Genomic DNA, 17,960 nt, shown 5'->3' with positions numbered 1-17,960 from the left:
CCCATCTTACTTCTAGTAGTTTTATGTAAAATGTACCATAGCCATAAGATGCTCTGATGGTCAAAAGCAATCTGTTAACATTCATAAGGGCAAAGAAGGAAGGAATAAAAAAATAAAATACTTACTTGGTCCTAGACCAATTGAAAAAGCAGCAACATAAACAAGCAAGCTGGCTAAGGAAAGCCATTTCAAGAAAGCTGGGACGTCCGCAGGGTCTGTGACTGTCTGGTATTCAGCTTGGCTCAGTCCAGCACTTGGAAAGGTCGTCACCCATCTCTTATCCACATCATTTTTCGTGGGCATTAGGGAGTTTCTGGTGTGGGCAGTCATCCCCTTAAAGAGTTCTCTAAGAGAGTCATCACGGGCTGACAGATTTCCTGGCCCATAAAACACAGACTCATCCAGGGACTTGTTGATAGGGCTATGGCTTCTACATATACTGGTGAAGTTCATGGGGATGTTGAGATTCACGATGCCCATGGTCACCAGTGAAGCTACCATCACCGAGGAGCCGATACAGAGGAAGGTTTTGCTCCCAATGTGGTCTACAAGGACAGTGGCAGGAATGGTGCTGATGACCTTGACGATTCCAACCCCCGTGGAGGCGAGACTGGCTGCCTCATTGCTTTGGAAACCAACAGACTTCAAAACAGTTGATGCATAGAATAGTATGTTTGGCTGACCAGTGACTTGCACAAAAAATACCAGTGTCAAGCCTATCATTATCCGGGTCCTCATGTTGTCCTTTGATCGAAACAGATCCCTAAATCTATACTGATACTCGTCTTTCAGGGAAGATTTTATTATAGTGAGTTCCTCCGTTGTATCCGAGACGCCTCTCAACTTTCTGAGAACCTTGCTAGCAGCTTCCTCGTGTCCTTTCATCACCAGAAACCGGGGACTTGGAGGAAGAAAATACATTGCAATTGCCTGCAAAACTCCCAAGGGAATAACAAGGCCAAACATGTATTTCCATCCATGGGTAACACTGGCAAACACGTAGTTTGAAATGTAGGCGAAAAGTATGCCAGTGACAATCATCAACTCATTCAGGGACACGAGAAAACCTCTTCTGTGTTGTGGAGCAATCTCTGCGATGTAAACACACGTGGCAATCGAAGAGAGTGAAATGGAAACGCCTATAGCAATGCGGCCTATTATGAGAACTGTGTAAGATAAACTCAGGATCAAGACTAGGCTTCCGAGGCCAAGGAGGCAGGATGACAAGATGATGGCAGCCTTTCTTCCAGACCTGTCAATCAGGACCCCTCCAGTGAGGGAAGCCAGAAAGGCCCCGATGAGGAGAGAGCTCACAACCATTTCCTGCTCATGGCAGGTTAGGTTTAATAAGGTTCTTATCTGAAGAAGGGCCCCAGAGATGAGCCCAAGTTCATAACCCACCAGGAGGCCACTGACAGCAGCTGTGGTGGATGACAGGAGAGTAAACATGCCGCAACCTACAGGCAGAGAGAAGAGACAGAGAGGTCAGTTCTGCACTGTTATTTTAAACACTTTATGTCTGAATGGAGACTTAACCTTATATAAGGAAGTTTCTCAGAGCACTGAGTAGAAACACACACATAAATATAATAATAAAAATAAGATAAATATATTAAAGTATATCAAAATAAATATATAATAATAAAATAATAAATATATAAGGAATGTACTAAAACATGTTATAATAAAATAATATATTAACAAAAATGATCAGATGTAAAAAGAAAAATCCTTTTCTTTCATTTTTGGGAGGAGAGGGGATACATTTAGGAAGTCACTTCCTTCTGTTCGTGTTGCTGATGCTGTTTTTAGTTACTAGTAGAGAGCTATGCAAGATAAGCAGATGACAGATATGAAGACTGAGCAAACAAGAACACCATTTATTTCCTGCTTTGGCGTTGGATCAGAAATTCAGACAGCCCAATTCCTCAGATCCTGCTGCAGGCTGTCCTCTAAAGGCAAACCTGTGAGGCAGAGTAGAGAGGGTAGGGCCCTCAAGAAGTGCTACAGGTGTCCCCCGGTATAACCTGGGGAAAAATGAAGCACAGCCTCCAGGAAACCTGACCTCATATCTCCTTGGCCACATCCGGCCACAATTGGCTCTTGCTAAAACATATGAGGATATTGGTCATGTGTGCATGCATGTGTGCCTTAACAAAGTTAAAGTTGCACCAGAAAGAAGAAAGAAATGGATGCAAGGGAGGGAACTAATAGCACCCATTACTTGTTCCGAATAAGGAGGCAGGGGAATGGAACTTAGCGGGAAGAAGAACAAACGGGACTTCATATTGTTTTATAATTTAATGTTAAAAACTGAGGAAAAATAACAAAAGTCAAACAGTCATTAATGTTCAGAAAGAGGTATGTGGATGTCTGTTATATATTTGTAACTTGTCAAGAAAGAAACAAAATGAAACCAAAACTAACCAACCGAAGAGCATTGCTGCAAAAACAATAGTTTGCAAGGTGTACCACAGGAAAGCATGTTTCTGGCACTGTTGGACAGCCAGTACATCATATGTGGGGCCCAGCAGCTTGGAGAGGTAAATAGGATCCACTACATTTGGAGAGGTGCAGAGGGGATGCTTCAGACAGGGTTCTGCAAGTCACAGTGACAACTTCTTATGGTTTTCCAAGTATAAAGGGGTTGATGCACACTGAGCGGTATGGGGGCATGGACTTCAGAGTTCCTTGCTGCTGGCTGCAGACTAGTTCTTCCAGGAGCAAGACTGATAACAAAGAGTAGTATGTTGCCTTAGAGTTAACAAGAAATGATGGTAGCTTAGACTTGGATGTTCAGAGTAGACCTGGAGACAAGTAGACAGATTCAAGGGAACTGAATGACTACACTTGTTCATGAATTGGAGTTAGAATGTGAAGAGGTGGGTCAGAACCTAAGATGCCTCCATGGTTTGAGCTGTTGGCTGGGTGATTTTACAATGTTCAATACCCTGTGTACAGGCCTATATATTGTTCAGGGAAATATACTGACCAAAGGAAGACTGAGAAGACAACTGGTTATAAGTGGGGGTTAAAGAAGGAGTAGAAATCAGAAGATCTCTGTTTTAGATTTACTGAAATGTTTTAGTTGTTTTATCTATAAGACCTTCAGTTAAAAATGTCAATTCAGTGTGCCTGGGTGGGTTAGTCAGTCAAGCAGCTGCCTTCGGCTTAGGTCATGATCCCAGAGTCCTGGGACTGAGTCCCATATCAGGCTCTCTGCTCACCGGAGAGCCTGCTTCTCCCTCTCCCTCTCCCTGCTTGTGTTCTCTATCTCTCTGTCAAATAAATAAATAAAATCTTTTTAAAAATGTCAATTCAGACTAATATACAGATTTGGAGTTTCAAAGTCAAGGCTGGTATGTATAGTATTTTTATATACCTAACAGTTCCCAATGCTAAAACTATGGACAATAGAAGGCCCTCAGTAAGTATTTCTTAATGGCTAATAACAGTATCATATTTCATTGATCTCCAGATACAGATTTTTTACATTTTGGGAACTCTGAAGTAGAGTTGTATCTTACCTTCAATGGCATCTTATAATTATAATTGCCAATCCTAAGTTTATCTTTTAAGGTCTTAACAACTGTGATGGCATCTTGGACATGAAGAAAACCGAGCAATGAATACTGATCATTTACCATGTATCTGGTCTCTCTACAGCTGGCAATTAAATTGACACTGCACCCAGTTTTATAATCTAATGTTAGTACAGCAAATGTGTGATGCAAACTCTGTGATTTTAAAACCCAGTTTTCTATTTAAAATTCTTTAAAAAAGAAAAAATATATATATATATATATTAAAAAAATAAATAAAATAAAAGTCAAGGCTGGAGATATATATTTGGGATTCAGCAGCATGCATCTGGGATTTAAAATCATGGGAATGAATGAGATCACTTAGGGAGAATAAACAGAGGAGCAGGAGCAGGAGAAGCAGGACTAGGACTGGGACCTAGGGAATGCCAACATTTACAGGAGGAGAAAACAGCAAGGGAGATGGAGAAGAAAAGACCTGAGATGTGTATAGACTGGACTAGACATGTATGCGGGTACATTTTTATCATAGGCTGAGCAAGGGCCCTTTAACCCTGCCATTGTAGGGGGTTAGGAAAAAGAGCAGGTCAAATAAAGTTGGTCTGAATTTCCTCCCATAAGAAATATCCAACGCATTTTACATTTCCAGGATCCTGGGACATAGGTGACTTCAAAAAAATAATCTAAAAAAGATCGACTATTTAGAGGGAGGAACAAATAAAAATGCAAGAATCCACAATAACATAGAATTTAATTCATGAGCATAGTGAACACAAACCATTAAGTGAAAATTAAATCAGTGGTTTATCTAGTGAATTAGAAAACAAATATTTAGTGGCAGTACACAGCAGACATTTTCCTAGGTATGGGAGGCATATCTGTAGCAACGAAAGAAACCAGATGTAGTTAGTAGTTGCCCCCCAAGAAACTTAACATTCTGGTGATATCTCTATTATCTATCATTTATTATGCACTGCTTTAATCTTTACTTGTAAAATGACTTGAAAGTACTCTCTTATAGGTTCATTCATGTCCTAAATTTCCACATATTTTCCCCATTGTGGTCTTAATATCCTCATGTTTCACTATACACAAACACACATAGACACACACACCAAAATTAGTGTTAAAACAACATATTTCTCTACCACAAGGAGAATCGGGTCAAATTCTCATTTGGATAAGAATATCCTATTACTTGGTATCTCTACTTGTCATTCATTTTATCTCTGTTTGCCATATTGATTAGCTTCTATGTGTTTGGGCAATTGGTCACCGATATTCAGATTAAAGAAACAAGTAACATCGGAGAATGAAACACTTAAAAGGTAGTTTGAGGGAGGCAACCCAGGAGGGGATTTTGAGTGACACAGGGCAGCATGGGGATACGGAGTCCAGGACATGGCAGAACAGATGCTGGAGCCGCTTGAATAGCAGAAGACTGTCCTGGCCACTCTGCTCTTCTCCTTCACCTTCCGAGTTTTCCCACTTTGCTGGGTGGGAAATAGGGTTTCCTACCAAAAGAAAGACCCGTTGAGATACAAGAGTCCCTTCCTTTGATGCTCTATCATTCTCCTTCAGACAGAGTCTGAGGTAGTGAATTAAGGAGGAGTGGGTGTGAGGCGAGGGGCAAGTCACAAGCCTGCTTCTTGTATTGTGGGGGAAATGCTCCTGACAGGGGAGAGACCCTGCTTCTTTGTCCATTTTCGGGACTCGGGTTCATATGCCTTGTTCTTTCTGTCAGTGTTCACGGGACACTGCCGAATTGGGATGTGTGCCAAGGGTCTGGAACCCATCCTGGTTTGTCAATGTCCCTCTGGAGACCCAGCAGCTAAGAGTTTTAAAAATATAATAAATTATCATGCACAAGGATGAGAACCTTTCAAAATATGATAATAAAAATTCTTTTAAAATATGATAATAAAAATTTAAAAAAATATAATAAAGTTATTTCTATATGAATTACTAAAAATTATTTTTATAAAATTACAAGTTCTAAAATAATTTTACATAACACATCTATCGATCGATTGATCAATCTATCTAGGGAGTTGGCCTTTAAAAGCCTAAAAATGTACACTAAGACATTCTTTGGCCTTATTCCCACACAAGGGGCCTACCAACATGCGTTATATGCCACAGAATTAGGCTAAGGTCTTCACTGTCTGCATCTTATTTGAGGGGTTTGTCTTCCTTGTGATCTGCTTTAAGGGAAACCGACCAACACAACTTCCACTCATCTCGATACTGCTACTTAGTACTGCCGATGGTCCTGTACACGTTTCACGATGCCCATTTGGGATTTTGAATTCCAGCAGCTTGTAGGAGGTTAGTGCCTAATGCTCCTGGGATTGTGGCCCTGTGCCACTGTGGGACTTCCACCACAGGGCAATTTCCTGGAGTTATTTGATCATAAGACAATGAAGAGAAACATAAAAAGTGGGCTTTTTTTCCCCTACCTACTTTTGGTTGATGATGATAAAAGCAAGGCATTATCCCATGGGCATCAGAAAGCAGAAATCTCTTTTCCAAGAGATCTGGGCATGAACAATGAAAGAACATGTGGCAGGAAGGTGGGCTTTATGTTTGTCTGAACACTGATGGGAGAGTTTAGGCAGCTCACTGTGCCCAGAAAAAGCAGCCAGAGCTAAAGGAGAGGGCAGGACAAGGAATTCCAATGAATGCCTTTTCAAAGAACATCCAGCCATGAAGTCAAACACTTTGCACTTTACGTTCTTGGTGAAATTGAGCATCTCTCTCCATTTTGTTCATGGTCTTGCTTCACAGGGGCCCTTCCTTCATTCATTTTCCCCAAAAGGGCCACAGAGACGTCTCTGCCTTTTTCAGACATCACAGAAACCACATGCAAGTGGCACCCGCCGTCCCTTGGCTCGTATCTCCCCCTGCGTCTGGCTGCTTTGCCGGAAGACCAGCAGTGTGCCTTCTGGTGTCATGAGGATTCTATAACAAGGTAAGAAGGTAAAACCGCTCACAGGAGAGGCACTCACAAGCAAGGTGCTTCACACGAACACCCGAGACCCACACGGAAGACACAGAGGGCAGGAACCTCTGCTGCCTTGGCGAGGTCACAAAGGCTGCATTGTCTGCTGTTCACGGTGACTCACAGGAAGCCACGTTCTAACTGGCTCACGCACGAGACACTCAGTTTTCCATAATATTTGAGTTGCTGCCGGCTCTCTGCTTTCCTTTCTTCCCTGTACACCGACTATAGCCTATGCGCATAAAGGACACACAGTGAACACCTGCCCGCTCACCAAGCCCTACCACACCGGGCAGAGTGTGCGCGCGCAAGTCCTTCTGGCAGGCAGCCAAGGGATTAGACCACTTGGCCCCGTGCCAAAGTCTCAGAAATGGAGAAGACCCCCTACTTCATGGCTTGCTCAGGAAAAATTTGCAGTGACCCCCCAAATGGCCTTGCAGACGTGGTCTTCCCCTTTCTCCACTCCTTCTGAGTATCTTTCATCCCAACTCGTCTTTCAAGAGTCATCTCAAGTGCCATCTCTCCCAGTAAAGTCACCCAGCTCTGCCTTATTCTGCAGCCTCACCCTTAAGCCCTGGGTGGTCCTCCTGACCAAAGAGAGTGTTTCTAGGGCGCCTGTCATTCAAGGTGCTCATTTATTTATTCATTTGTCTTCTGTTCAACCGAAAGTCCTTAAAGCCAAGAACTCCGCTTTCTTTATCTCTGTATTCTCATCTCTGGTCTTTGGCACAAGGTAAATACATACTCAGTGAATGTTCCTTGAGTGATTGCATAAATGAATGAATGATAACAGCACTCCAGAATACGGATCCTTGGTCCTCTCCTCCCAAGTTCCTGTCAGTAGACTAAAAGATGAATGCGGAATATTCTGGAACAGTGAGCATATACAACTCTGTATTTACACAAATACTTAGCGTCTGAGCAGCACAGCATTAGCATTTCTATAAAGCTTTCAGCACTGTTATTAGCCTGTTAATACAGCACCGCGGTAGAGACCATAAATTGTTTCATTATCGCTCATATATTTCTGCTTTATGAAATAGCAGCCCTGTGCACGGCCTTGTTCTCTAGATGTTCAGACTGTATGCAGCAGGCCCATCCGGGACTCAGTTTTGCAGGCCCCACAGTGGTCTCCAGGCACCAGCTCTTCAGCCCAACCTCATCACTTGCTGTTTCTGGAAAATGCCATGCACATTCCCGGGCTTGTGCTTCTCTTGGAGCTGCTCCCCCTCATGGCATGTCTCTCCCCTAACTTCGGAGTTTAGGGAGATCTGAGTCATCTCTGAAGATACAGTCTGAAACTCCCCTTCTCTGCAAAACCTTTCCAGACGGCCTCTCTTTGGTTAGCATTGCTCTCTCTCCTCTCCCTTGCCTTTCCTCCTGTGGCCTCATAGTACCCTGCATTTTATTCAGTTATGCCAGTCACTTTGGATCCGGAGCGCCTTGAGAGTAGGAGTATCACCCTCAAGGGATCCGAGAGAGCTCGTTAGGCTTACTGGATGTCACATGGAGGAGCACTGGCTTGACCAGAGAGAGCTCCCGCAGACCCAAGAGAGCTGAGCTAGTTCCAACAGCGGCCAAAAAGGTCCCAGATGCTGCCTCTCAGCCCCAGGCCATGTGTGGGCCCCCCTGTGGTGGCAAACACTGGGCTCTAGCCTTCTAACCCCTCTCCCCCTCCTGGGCCCCCTAATCCTCTTTAGCATACAATGAAACTCAGCCCAGTGGAAAATTTGGCCTCCCTCTACACCTGCTAGGGTCTGACCTTTCTAAAACAGAAGGATAGGAACTTTGCTTTCTTTTTCATTTTTCAAATCTCAGGTTTGATTCAGTAGGACTTGTATGGACACACTTTCCGGAAACCAATCTTCTCTGACTTCTGTGGTCTGGGCAGGTACACAGAGGGGACACTGCTTACGTGGGCTTCTTCGTCTGTCCCTGGCTCTTGCTCCCCTTGTTTGTTTAGTGATAATTATGTAGGTGTTCATCGTATATATTCATCTCATTGCCGGTCTCCATCATCTTGTGCTATGTACACCTAGAGGAGTATCTCCCGTTTATCCTCCGTGTCACAGATTCCAGATAATTTTACGCCTGCGGTTTTTCTCGTCCTCACGCTCGTTAAAGTTTCGGAAGGGTCTGTCTGCACCTCCAACCTCAGCGCCGTCATCACCTCAATTTATTCTCATTGTCAGGCATTGTCCTAATCTCTTTTTTCAGAGTCCACTTTTACAAAATTACAGAGAACAGAAATCAGATGCTTTCCAAAACTTACGAATGGTCCCTTAAAAAAGAAATCTCAAAATGCATCCCTTCCTTGCCTTTGTGTTTAAAATGGACTTGCCACTGGCCAGATTTGCCGCCTTCTCTTTACCCAGCCCCCAGAGCAGTTATGATATTTTTGACTGTGAGAATCCAAAACCTAAAAAACAAGGATTAAAAACATTATGGCATTTACGGTTTAATTAGTGAGAATACCAAGTTGAGTTTGGTGTTTCCAAGGATTCACACTATATCCATCCTTCTGTTCCTGCCTCCTCAGAGGATTGGCTTTTGTCCCTGATTTGCCACCATATGTGCAAGGTGGCAGCTCCACGCATAAAAAGCCAAAGTCAAAGGCAGGTGACAATGGAAGAAGGCATGGGGCAAGGCCTTTTTGCTTTTATCAGGGAGGAAACTGTCTAGAAGTACCGCGGAAGATGATGGATTTCGGGATGTGCTACCCCTAAAACGTACCTTGGCTTATTGAGTATTTTAATCTGAAGGAGTTTGAGAAAATAGCAGAAGCAGGAGGATCCCTCTGACCTTCCCCCTGCCCTTCTCCCTGGAAGCAGGTCGCAAACCCTCACATGAGAGATGCCCTCCCTACACCCAGAGGAAAGGAGCAATCTTATCTCTGAAGACACAGAGAGACCACGAAGGATCTGAACAAATATGCCTTGCCAAGCGTCCCCTAGCTTCCTATGCTTAACCTCATACAGCTTGACCTGCCATGTTACTCCATGCCTGTCCACTCATCATCAGACCGAGTGTACACACACTTAGCCGTTTCTTACAGTTTTTATTTCCTAGTGGAGGTTCCCATGACGTGCAGAACCTACATTAAATACATTTGGAGGCTTTTCTCTCTAATCTGTCTTTGGCAGCTTCATTTTCAGACCCAGCTGAAGACTCACCCAAATGTCTCATTGGCCAGAACCAGTGGGTTCCATGATCCATCTTGGCAAGAGAGAATGAGATGCAAGCGTTGGAATATTTTAGTTCCGCAGCTAGGAAAGGCCGAAAATGAGAAGGGAGTGAGAGTGAGTGGGTTTTTAGTGTCTGACGCACCTCATTCTAGCCACTACTTCCCTCTTAGCTAGGCCAGGAGGTGCAATGTTGATGAGGGAGCAGAAGGCCAGCTGAGGGCCAAGTGTGAGCTGACACCCCATGGCCCCAGAAGGGATCTGTGTGTCATTCCTCAGACACTCCTGGCTGCCCTAAAACCAAGGGAAGAAAGGGGGGGGGGGACCAAATGGTTAACTACTAAAGATCACAGTCCAAAAAAGACAGAAGCCTCTATCAGTTTACAAAGTGTCTTAGTGATTTACAAGAAAACTGTATTCTTATCCATAACCTAACTTCCAGAAGGAAACTCCCAACTATCTTCAAGTTAATGCTTAACTTGACAATGGCAAGGCCTCCAGTGTCTCGTAGGTCATCTTCAGCATACAAAAGCTCATTAGAAAACCTCCCTTTTCTTTGCATCCCCAACTCCCAAGTCTACAATTGGTCACCCCTCATGACCCAGATGCAGCAGCTCTTTCTGCCCCCCGGCTCCTGTCCCCGTGCTTTAATAAAACCACCTTTTTGCACCAAAGATGTCTCAAGAACTCTTTCTTGGCTGTCAACTCTGGACCTTACCAACATTCAAAACTACATTGTAGCTGCTAGCCAAATTTCTGATGTCTGTCAGTTATTCTTCTGGTGTGACTCCACTGGATTGAGAAAGGAATTTTTTTTGCTTCCACTTTTTGGGCCCCTGACTAGGAATAAGAGGTATCATTCCTGCTTGGTTTAAAAGGGCCCATAGTCCTTCGCTTGTCAAAACAAGTACCTGCCAAACTACAACTTCTGGAAGGCACCATTCCAGTGACTCCTCTGGGCTTTGTCCCTTCTAACACTGATTTCATGTCCCTGAATTCAATAAGCCACTGTCCTTCCTACCTGACCGGAGGTGCGGACATCTTGGAAACTGTAGTTCCTGAGAGAGAAAGAGAAGGAACGGTAACAAGATGGCTGGGAAGATCAGGCTGTGGAGCAAAACTTCGACCCTCTGCCAGGGCGGCTCCAGGGGTCTGTGGAAATGACTGCCCTTTAGCTGGTTCCTGAAAAGTCTTTCAATTAGGGATGCCCCGTGCGAGTTTGTGCAAAGCTAAAATTTCACTGCCTTTTATGAATTAAGTCCATGCCTGCATCTTATTTAGGGTTAAATCCTAACTCACTGATGACTATATCTGGCTTTCATGCTTTTGCGATTTTGCATCTCTTTCCATCTTTTCCATGTTTTTATGGATATTTTTAACAGACAGTTGGGGTGGGGGGATGAATGAGGAAAACAAACCAGCAGACAATCTTACCTAGAGACCTCTGAGGTTTCCTGGGTGGGGCTCTCAATGTGTGCAAGCTGGGGTAAGCTAGGGAATTTGGAGGATTAATAAAATATTTAAAAAGGGTCTTCATCCCATCAATGGTTAGTGGATGTTGGAAAGAAAATAGTAGCACACGTACCTGAACTTTAAGATTTCAGATGTATGCAGACATGATGAAAAATTAAAAAAAAAAAAAAAAAAAGGCAAAGGTCCCCTGATTTCACAGTAAGTTTCTGTCAGCCCATATTTTCAAATCAATAAATATAAAACTTCAAAGACTATGATGTGAGTATTTAAAGTTGTTGAAGGAGCTGTTAAAGGAATCTACGTACTTGAAAATGACAGCGAATAACCCTTGGTTAATAACCCTTAGTGCATTTAAAATGTTTAAATTAGGGAAATACAATGGGAAGAAACAAATAAGATTGTAAACCCTATGGATGCAAAACTCTGAGGAAGGGCACTTTATTTACCAAACGTAAATACCTGGATGGCTCCCTTGGTGTTAAGGGAGAGGAGCATGGGACACATTGATGATACACAGGTGGACTATGGGAAGGGGAGAGAACAAAAAAATGTCAAGAGGTTTCATATAATATAAAGGACAAATTCTGATGTGTGTGTGTGAGAGAGAGAGAGACAGACAGAAAGAAACAGAGAGAGCAAGAGAAAGAGAGTTCAAGAAAGAATGGAGAAGAATGTCCAGAAAGAGGAAAAATGGAAGAAAAAGAACGGACACATTGTCGGGTTTTGGGGACTGGGGGGCTGTAAAGCCACATAAGGAAACAACAGAGTTACAGCCATATGTGTTTTACATATGTCAGTTTACAAGAAATTTCCTACGGTGGATTTGACATGAGAATTTTAATGTGCCCATCAAATATTTAATTGTCCTATAGCGATCCACAAAGAGCTCCTATGAATGGGATTTGAGAATGGGAAGGAAAAGGGGTGGTGATCGACACGTGGATTAGAGCAATGACATGAGGAAAGGACTCGCTGCACAAGGTGAAAGTTAACAATCAGTAGAGGCGGGAAGTTGGCACAAAAAGTGATCAGAAGGGCCACAAGGCTCCTAAGGGAGACAGTGTGAGTTTGAGGATGGGCAGAGAGGGGTGGGGAGCAAGGGGGCATGTGAATCTAACCTTAGAGGGGCTGGAGCTCTGTCTGTTGAAATATTAAAAGAATGGTGACCCCAGGAAGCAGATTTCAACATGCAGGTGAGGCTCTCTGGGGGTCCCTAATGCTGTCCCCACTGCGATCACGTGCGGAGACTGGCTTGGTTTCTCTAAACTGATAGAGCCTCTTCCAAAGAATCCTTCCTCTCGTGGTGCTTAGCACGAAGGTTTCCTGATATGGTCCCTGCTTACATCTTCAGATTCCTCTGCCATACTCTGGCCCTTGGATGAACTCTGTGCTCTCGTCATACAGAAATATCCGTAGGTCCCTGAATGTGCCATTCTCTCTTCTGAGAACTGGCGCACAAGCTATTTTCTCTGCTTCTAATGCTCTCTGCAAATGCATTGACCTCAGTTATGCTTTCTTAACTCAGCTTCGCTCTCCTATCTCCCAGAATCCGTTAAAAGCTGGTAGAGCTGCCCACCCCGCCCCCCACCTGGGTCCTAGCAGAGTATCATTCATCCGGCTACCTTCTCCATCGGGGGCTCCCCGATCCCTTTTCTCTCTCCACCAATTGGTAATAAGCATCTACATCACATGATTGTCTCTTATTCACCACTGGACCTAGGGTCTAGCATCATATCTGAGTTTTAGTGGACTCAACATTGGCTAAGCAATCATCTTGTAATTACTTAGATTCTCATCTTTCTGATGAGGTGGAAAAATCTGTAACCATGGGTCAGGTTTTCTGTGGCCTTTTTTACTCGGAAGTATCCAGCTCACTTAGTCTTGCTGAAGGAAAATGTTCTTTAGTTTAGCTGAACAAACCCTTAATTCATTTACCCATGTAACGATGAAGGATGGACCACGGGCCAGCACTGTGTTTGTTGGGAGAGGTTTATCTGGATAAATAGTGCAATCAGCAAGGTGGTCACTGCGAGCACTGCGCTGAGAGATTTCCCACCTTATATCTGGATTTGATGGCTCAAGATGGTGCTTCCTTGTCCTACGTGCTTGTGACCCCTGACGGAAATACAGAGGAAAGACGTAGTTCCTACTTCTCATGAGTTGCCCAAGCTCACAGTACCTTCAATCAGAATAGGTACCAGAATATATATTTTACCCAGAAACCCATAACCTTATAGCCAAAGACATATTGCATGGAAAATTAGGGAAGTAGCTATAATAAAAAAGCAATAAAGTTCTGAAATGATTGTAACAGAGACCCCAAATTCCAGATCAGATCACAGAACAGAGCAGGAAGTAGAGACATCAGTGCTGGATGGTATTAATGGTCAGGCGGGCAAAACCCTGGACTGGATTTTAGGATACTGAGACTCTGGCACACGTTACCCATGCTTCCTGGAGAGCATCCCTTTCTTCCCCCTTGGAGGTGCCTGGGCCGAAGGGTGAAGGTACAGTCAGGAGTCAGAGTGCCTGACAAGTTACCAGCTAGTTTGTGACATGTCCCTTAACCTTTCTGTTCCTCTGTGTCCTCACTCCCAAGATGTAGATAACAACATTACCAACTTCATAAAGTTGTTACGAGAATCCATGAGAATGAAAACTGCGTTGGGCATGGTAATGTTTGCTGTTATTCTCTTAGCCTCAGTTTGCTTATCTGTGAACTGGGGATAATATCTCATTGAGGTTGTTGTAAAGATAAGAAGCGATAATAGTAATAGAAGCCTTTGACCCACAATAATCGTTCCATAAAGATTTGTTTAGCCTGAATCTGTGGGGTAAAATCGCCATAACACGGAAGTAAAACTTGGAAACAGTCTCCCTTACTGATAGTGCAGGAAGTAAAATGATACCTTGATCCCAGCATAACAGTTATGCCTTTCCATAAATTCTTGAATTCCTTCGTTTTTGGCAGTACCTACATAATTGGGCTTACCTTGTGGAAAATTCTTCCCGTAATTTTGCCTTGGGGTTTCAACAATTTTGTTTCCCAGTGGAATTGAAATATTTCATTAGTTTGGGAATGCTCTCTCACCTTACAAATTGATCTTAATCACAACTTTTCTCTCCATTCGTAAAAGTCTTGCACATCTGAGGCTGAAATATCATTTCGGGCAGGTTTCTAAATTAGCACTGCACATTGCTACCAACTCCGACTTCCACAAAGTGTGGAAGCAGGTGCAGGCAGGAGCATAACATTTTGAAGCAAATAATATGGATGTAACCAACAGCCCCCAGACCCTCATTATGCCAGGCAGACCTGAGTCATGAGTGTTCCTGAGAAACAATTACTTCCAGGGGAAGCACCAGATAACAGCTTCAAGGTGAGTTACACTTGATTTACTCCAGGTAAAAAATACTCCTGGGGTGCCTGGATGGCTCAGTGGGTTAAAGCCTCTGCCTTCAGCTCAGGTCATAATCCCAGGGTCCTGGGATGGAGGCCCACATCGGGCTCTCTGCTCAGCAGGAAACCTGCTTCTCTTCCTCTCTCTCTCTGCCTGCCTCTCTGCCTACTTGTGATCTCTGTCTGTCAAATAAATAAATAAAATCTTTGAAAAAAAAATATTCCTAAAAGTCAAACAAAGGATGGCACTTTTCTCCCTTGTATTTTGGCAGAACACTATAATGTGAGAAATTGTTCAGAAAAGAATGAACGCTACTAAAACGAAAATTATGTGATCATTTATCTGAGTCTTATTATTACTTCTACTAAATTGTATAAAATATTAGTATATCACCAAGGCATAGCCATTTAGCAAATGCATAAATGACTGTTCTTGTGACATAGGAGGTTAAAATGATACCAATGAGCCAAAACAAACCAAACATAAATTGAAAAGAACCTATGAATTCATGATTTACTACAAAGATTATGTATTTGACTCCAAGTTTCAGCTGGGAAATATCTGGGGTGATTTCAAGTTTTGTTTTTAACAGAGACTGGGTACTTTCTGAAGGAAGATGGATGAGAAAATATCTTTATTTGGAGTTTGGTCAAATAGCTCCTTGGGAAGAAGTCTATGTCGACTTTCCCCCCTTCCTCCCCACCAAAATTCGATGTCTTTTTACATGGCTTTCATCCCCTATTTTATTCAATAATTCATTTTCTTGGGGAAGACTGTGGATGAGAAGAAAAATGAACTAGGGAACCCCAACTCTGGATCTTTTAGAATTGCATACAACCGGTGCTTTCCCACCCAATCTGAGTAAAGAGCCATTTCAATGCTTAGAGGCACAAGTCAACTGCACACTAATGGAGGGCCACTGGGAGCTCTTAGAACATTTCACACCCTTAGGCTAAGTATTACCTAGGTTCCTACTATTGAAAAAATGCTACCTACAAAACCATATTCAAGAACTATTTTTGAATGAAAAATAGAATCCCACATATCTACAGCAATTAAAAATAACATTTTAAAATTGGCCAAATCACCTTTGATTTCCACATGTCAGTTGAAGTTTCCTTAGGCAGCTCCAGGGTGGAGTCATTCTTTGTTGGGACTGGTTGTTCTTTTTGCTTGTTTAACCAGCTAATAGAAGATCCATCCCACTAAAAAGTACCCCGTTGAAAATTCACAAACATCGTAAGTAAAGGGCTACCACTAGACCTGTTCCTGGGATCTCAGAGACCTTGGCTCCTGACAGCAGTCCTACCAGAAAGAAGGGTGATATTACAAATGTTTAACAGCTGGGAAAGGGGCACTGACCTATTGGAACAGACATGAGCTATAAAACCAGCTCAGGCACACTGGTGCCTACTGATTAATTTCAGTCCCATCAGGTCAGCCACATTGCATTAAGGCTCTGTCAGTGTCTGTCAGGCCTTGCCACCCGCCGACTCCCACCAATGCGTGTCTGCTGCGCAGTGGCCCCTGGGAGCTAGTCTGTGGCAAGTGGCAACTTCTCTGCCCTCTCTAGGTCAGACTGATCTCCAGAGGAAACAAGAGCCCTGCTGTGTGAGCGACACACCACCCAGTGTTTGTGGTGTAACACCGTGCCGCCATGTTTGTTTAGAGCCTTCTCTCTTTCTAGATCTTGGAGAAGCCCCCTGCTGGAGCCTCACAGTCACAAAAAGCCTCAAATTAAGACTTTTGATGTCATTTCCAAGTGATGTGTTATGCACAATCATAGAGAAAATTTGACTGAAGAGAAAAGAGAGGTGGTTATCTTTAAATCTGGTCTTATTTTCAGACAAAAGAGTCTACAGCACCTCATAGATTCACATGTCTATAAATCCTGGCCCTCCCTTGGCAATATCAAGCTTCATACAATGACTTTTTGTTGTTATCAGCCATTAATTTAGTAAATACGTCTGTTTTTAAAACACAATAATTTTTGTCAGAGGTTTTGTCATTCTTTGATACATGGAAAGCCTGGAGGAATGGTAATGGCTAACGCCCTGGGTCTTCCCAAAATGACTGGTTCATTGTTAGAACTGTTCCTCTCACAACCAAGGCTCTGTTATGAGGTCAAGCCGGTTGGTCTGATTTACTCTTCCCTGGGGATGAGCTTGCTTCTAAAAGTCTCCTCAGCTCTCTGAAAAGTAGACTTCCTATGGGGCTGCCTAAAGAAGCCTGAGAAAACTAGGCCTGACTGAATTCAAGGAGGCCTGGTTTAGGTTAACCATGGGACTCCAAGACTCAGTGGGAGCGTAGTAAGAATGCCCTGACCTCTTTAAGCATGGCCTGCATGAGCAGAGAGGTGATGGACTTGTGGTTTGCTAATGTGGTCCCACCCAGGAGTCTGCTCGGGGATACAAGGGGTGAGAAGGGAGCAGGAAGCCACCAGCCTCAAGTTTTTCCTTTCCCTACCTCCCCTCTTATCTCCAGAGAAGCGACATGATGACTTCTCTTACATATCGATCACCTATTCAGCTTCTCCTTTATCAAAAGGAGTTTCACAGATTTAAACAAGTCTGAGAAAAATGCCTTCGAACACTCATCTGATTAGCCCAAGGATGCATTTCTTATGTCTCAGGCTGTGGCATTTTGGATTGAAAAGGGTCTGAGGAGGATGGAGCCCAGCCCTTTCGGCTGGGTCAGTGAGTCCAGTTCTAGTGACTTGAATTCCAGTGCATTCAACAGCTGGATCTAACGTGCTGAGAACCTGCATTCATACAATGAATATTGTTCTTGGTTTCGGAACATTGGAGCAGTTGCTGCTGGGGTACAGGGGGCCTTAAGGAAACCATCCCCTCAGCCAGTCATTCGAAACATTAAATTAGAATAGCCTGGGAGACCCATCTCCTGAGATGGAAGAGCAGGCATCTGGCCTCCTGAGCCAGAAACACCACACTCAGTTGTGTACCAGCACTGAGTGAACTCAAGCCAACTGCGCATCTTCACTCTCTTGTGTGAGATGTTCTGGTACTGCACTTTTCCAATAACATGTATGTTAGGGTCGGCACCAGGATTGAGCTCAACCCTTCCTATGAGGTCAATTATAACATGTTTGTAGATTATAAACTAAAAAATTTACTGAAAATATATGCACTTTGTGTCATAATTTCTTGAAAATGAATTTAAGTTCATTACCTTCTAATCACTGGAACAAAGCATTCTCACCAGCTGAAGGAGGGATGGCCAAAGAAGATCTGCCAACACTCTTCATTGGGCAGAAAAGCATTTGGATATGCAATCATGGAGTTTGGGAATTTTTTGTTTGTTTGTTTTTCAGTCTCTCGAATGACTTAATTATCTTCCCCTG

The 17,960-nt window shown here is 43.4% G+C and overlaps 1 protein-coding gene across 5 annotated transcripts in view; it reads right to left on the bottom strand.

Moving 5' to 3' along the window:
- The window catches only part of SLC2A12 (solute carrier family 2 member 12), a 52,521-nt gene that overhangs the window by 32,267 nt on the left and 2,294 nt on the right, over window positions 1–17,960 (bottom strand). For all 5 annotated transcript variants that reach the window (XM_082730707.1, XM_082730711.1, XM_082730710.1 and 2 more), the window contains exon 2: window positions 126–1,457. In XM_082730707.1, coding sequence (XP_082586833.1) covers window positions 126–1,457 — 1,332 coding nt within the window. The remainder of the gene's footprint in view (window positions 1–125; window positions 1,458–17,960) is intronic.

This window comes from Mustela nivalis (assembly GCF_964662115.1).
Source record: "Mustela nivalis genome assembly, chromosome: 5".
Taxonomy (NCBI): Eukaryota; Metazoa; Chordata; class Mammalia; order Carnivora; family Mustelidae; genus Mustela; species Mustela nivalis.
Note: the sequence above shows the minus strand (reverse complement) of the source record. Positions and strands in the feature narration are given on the sequence as shown.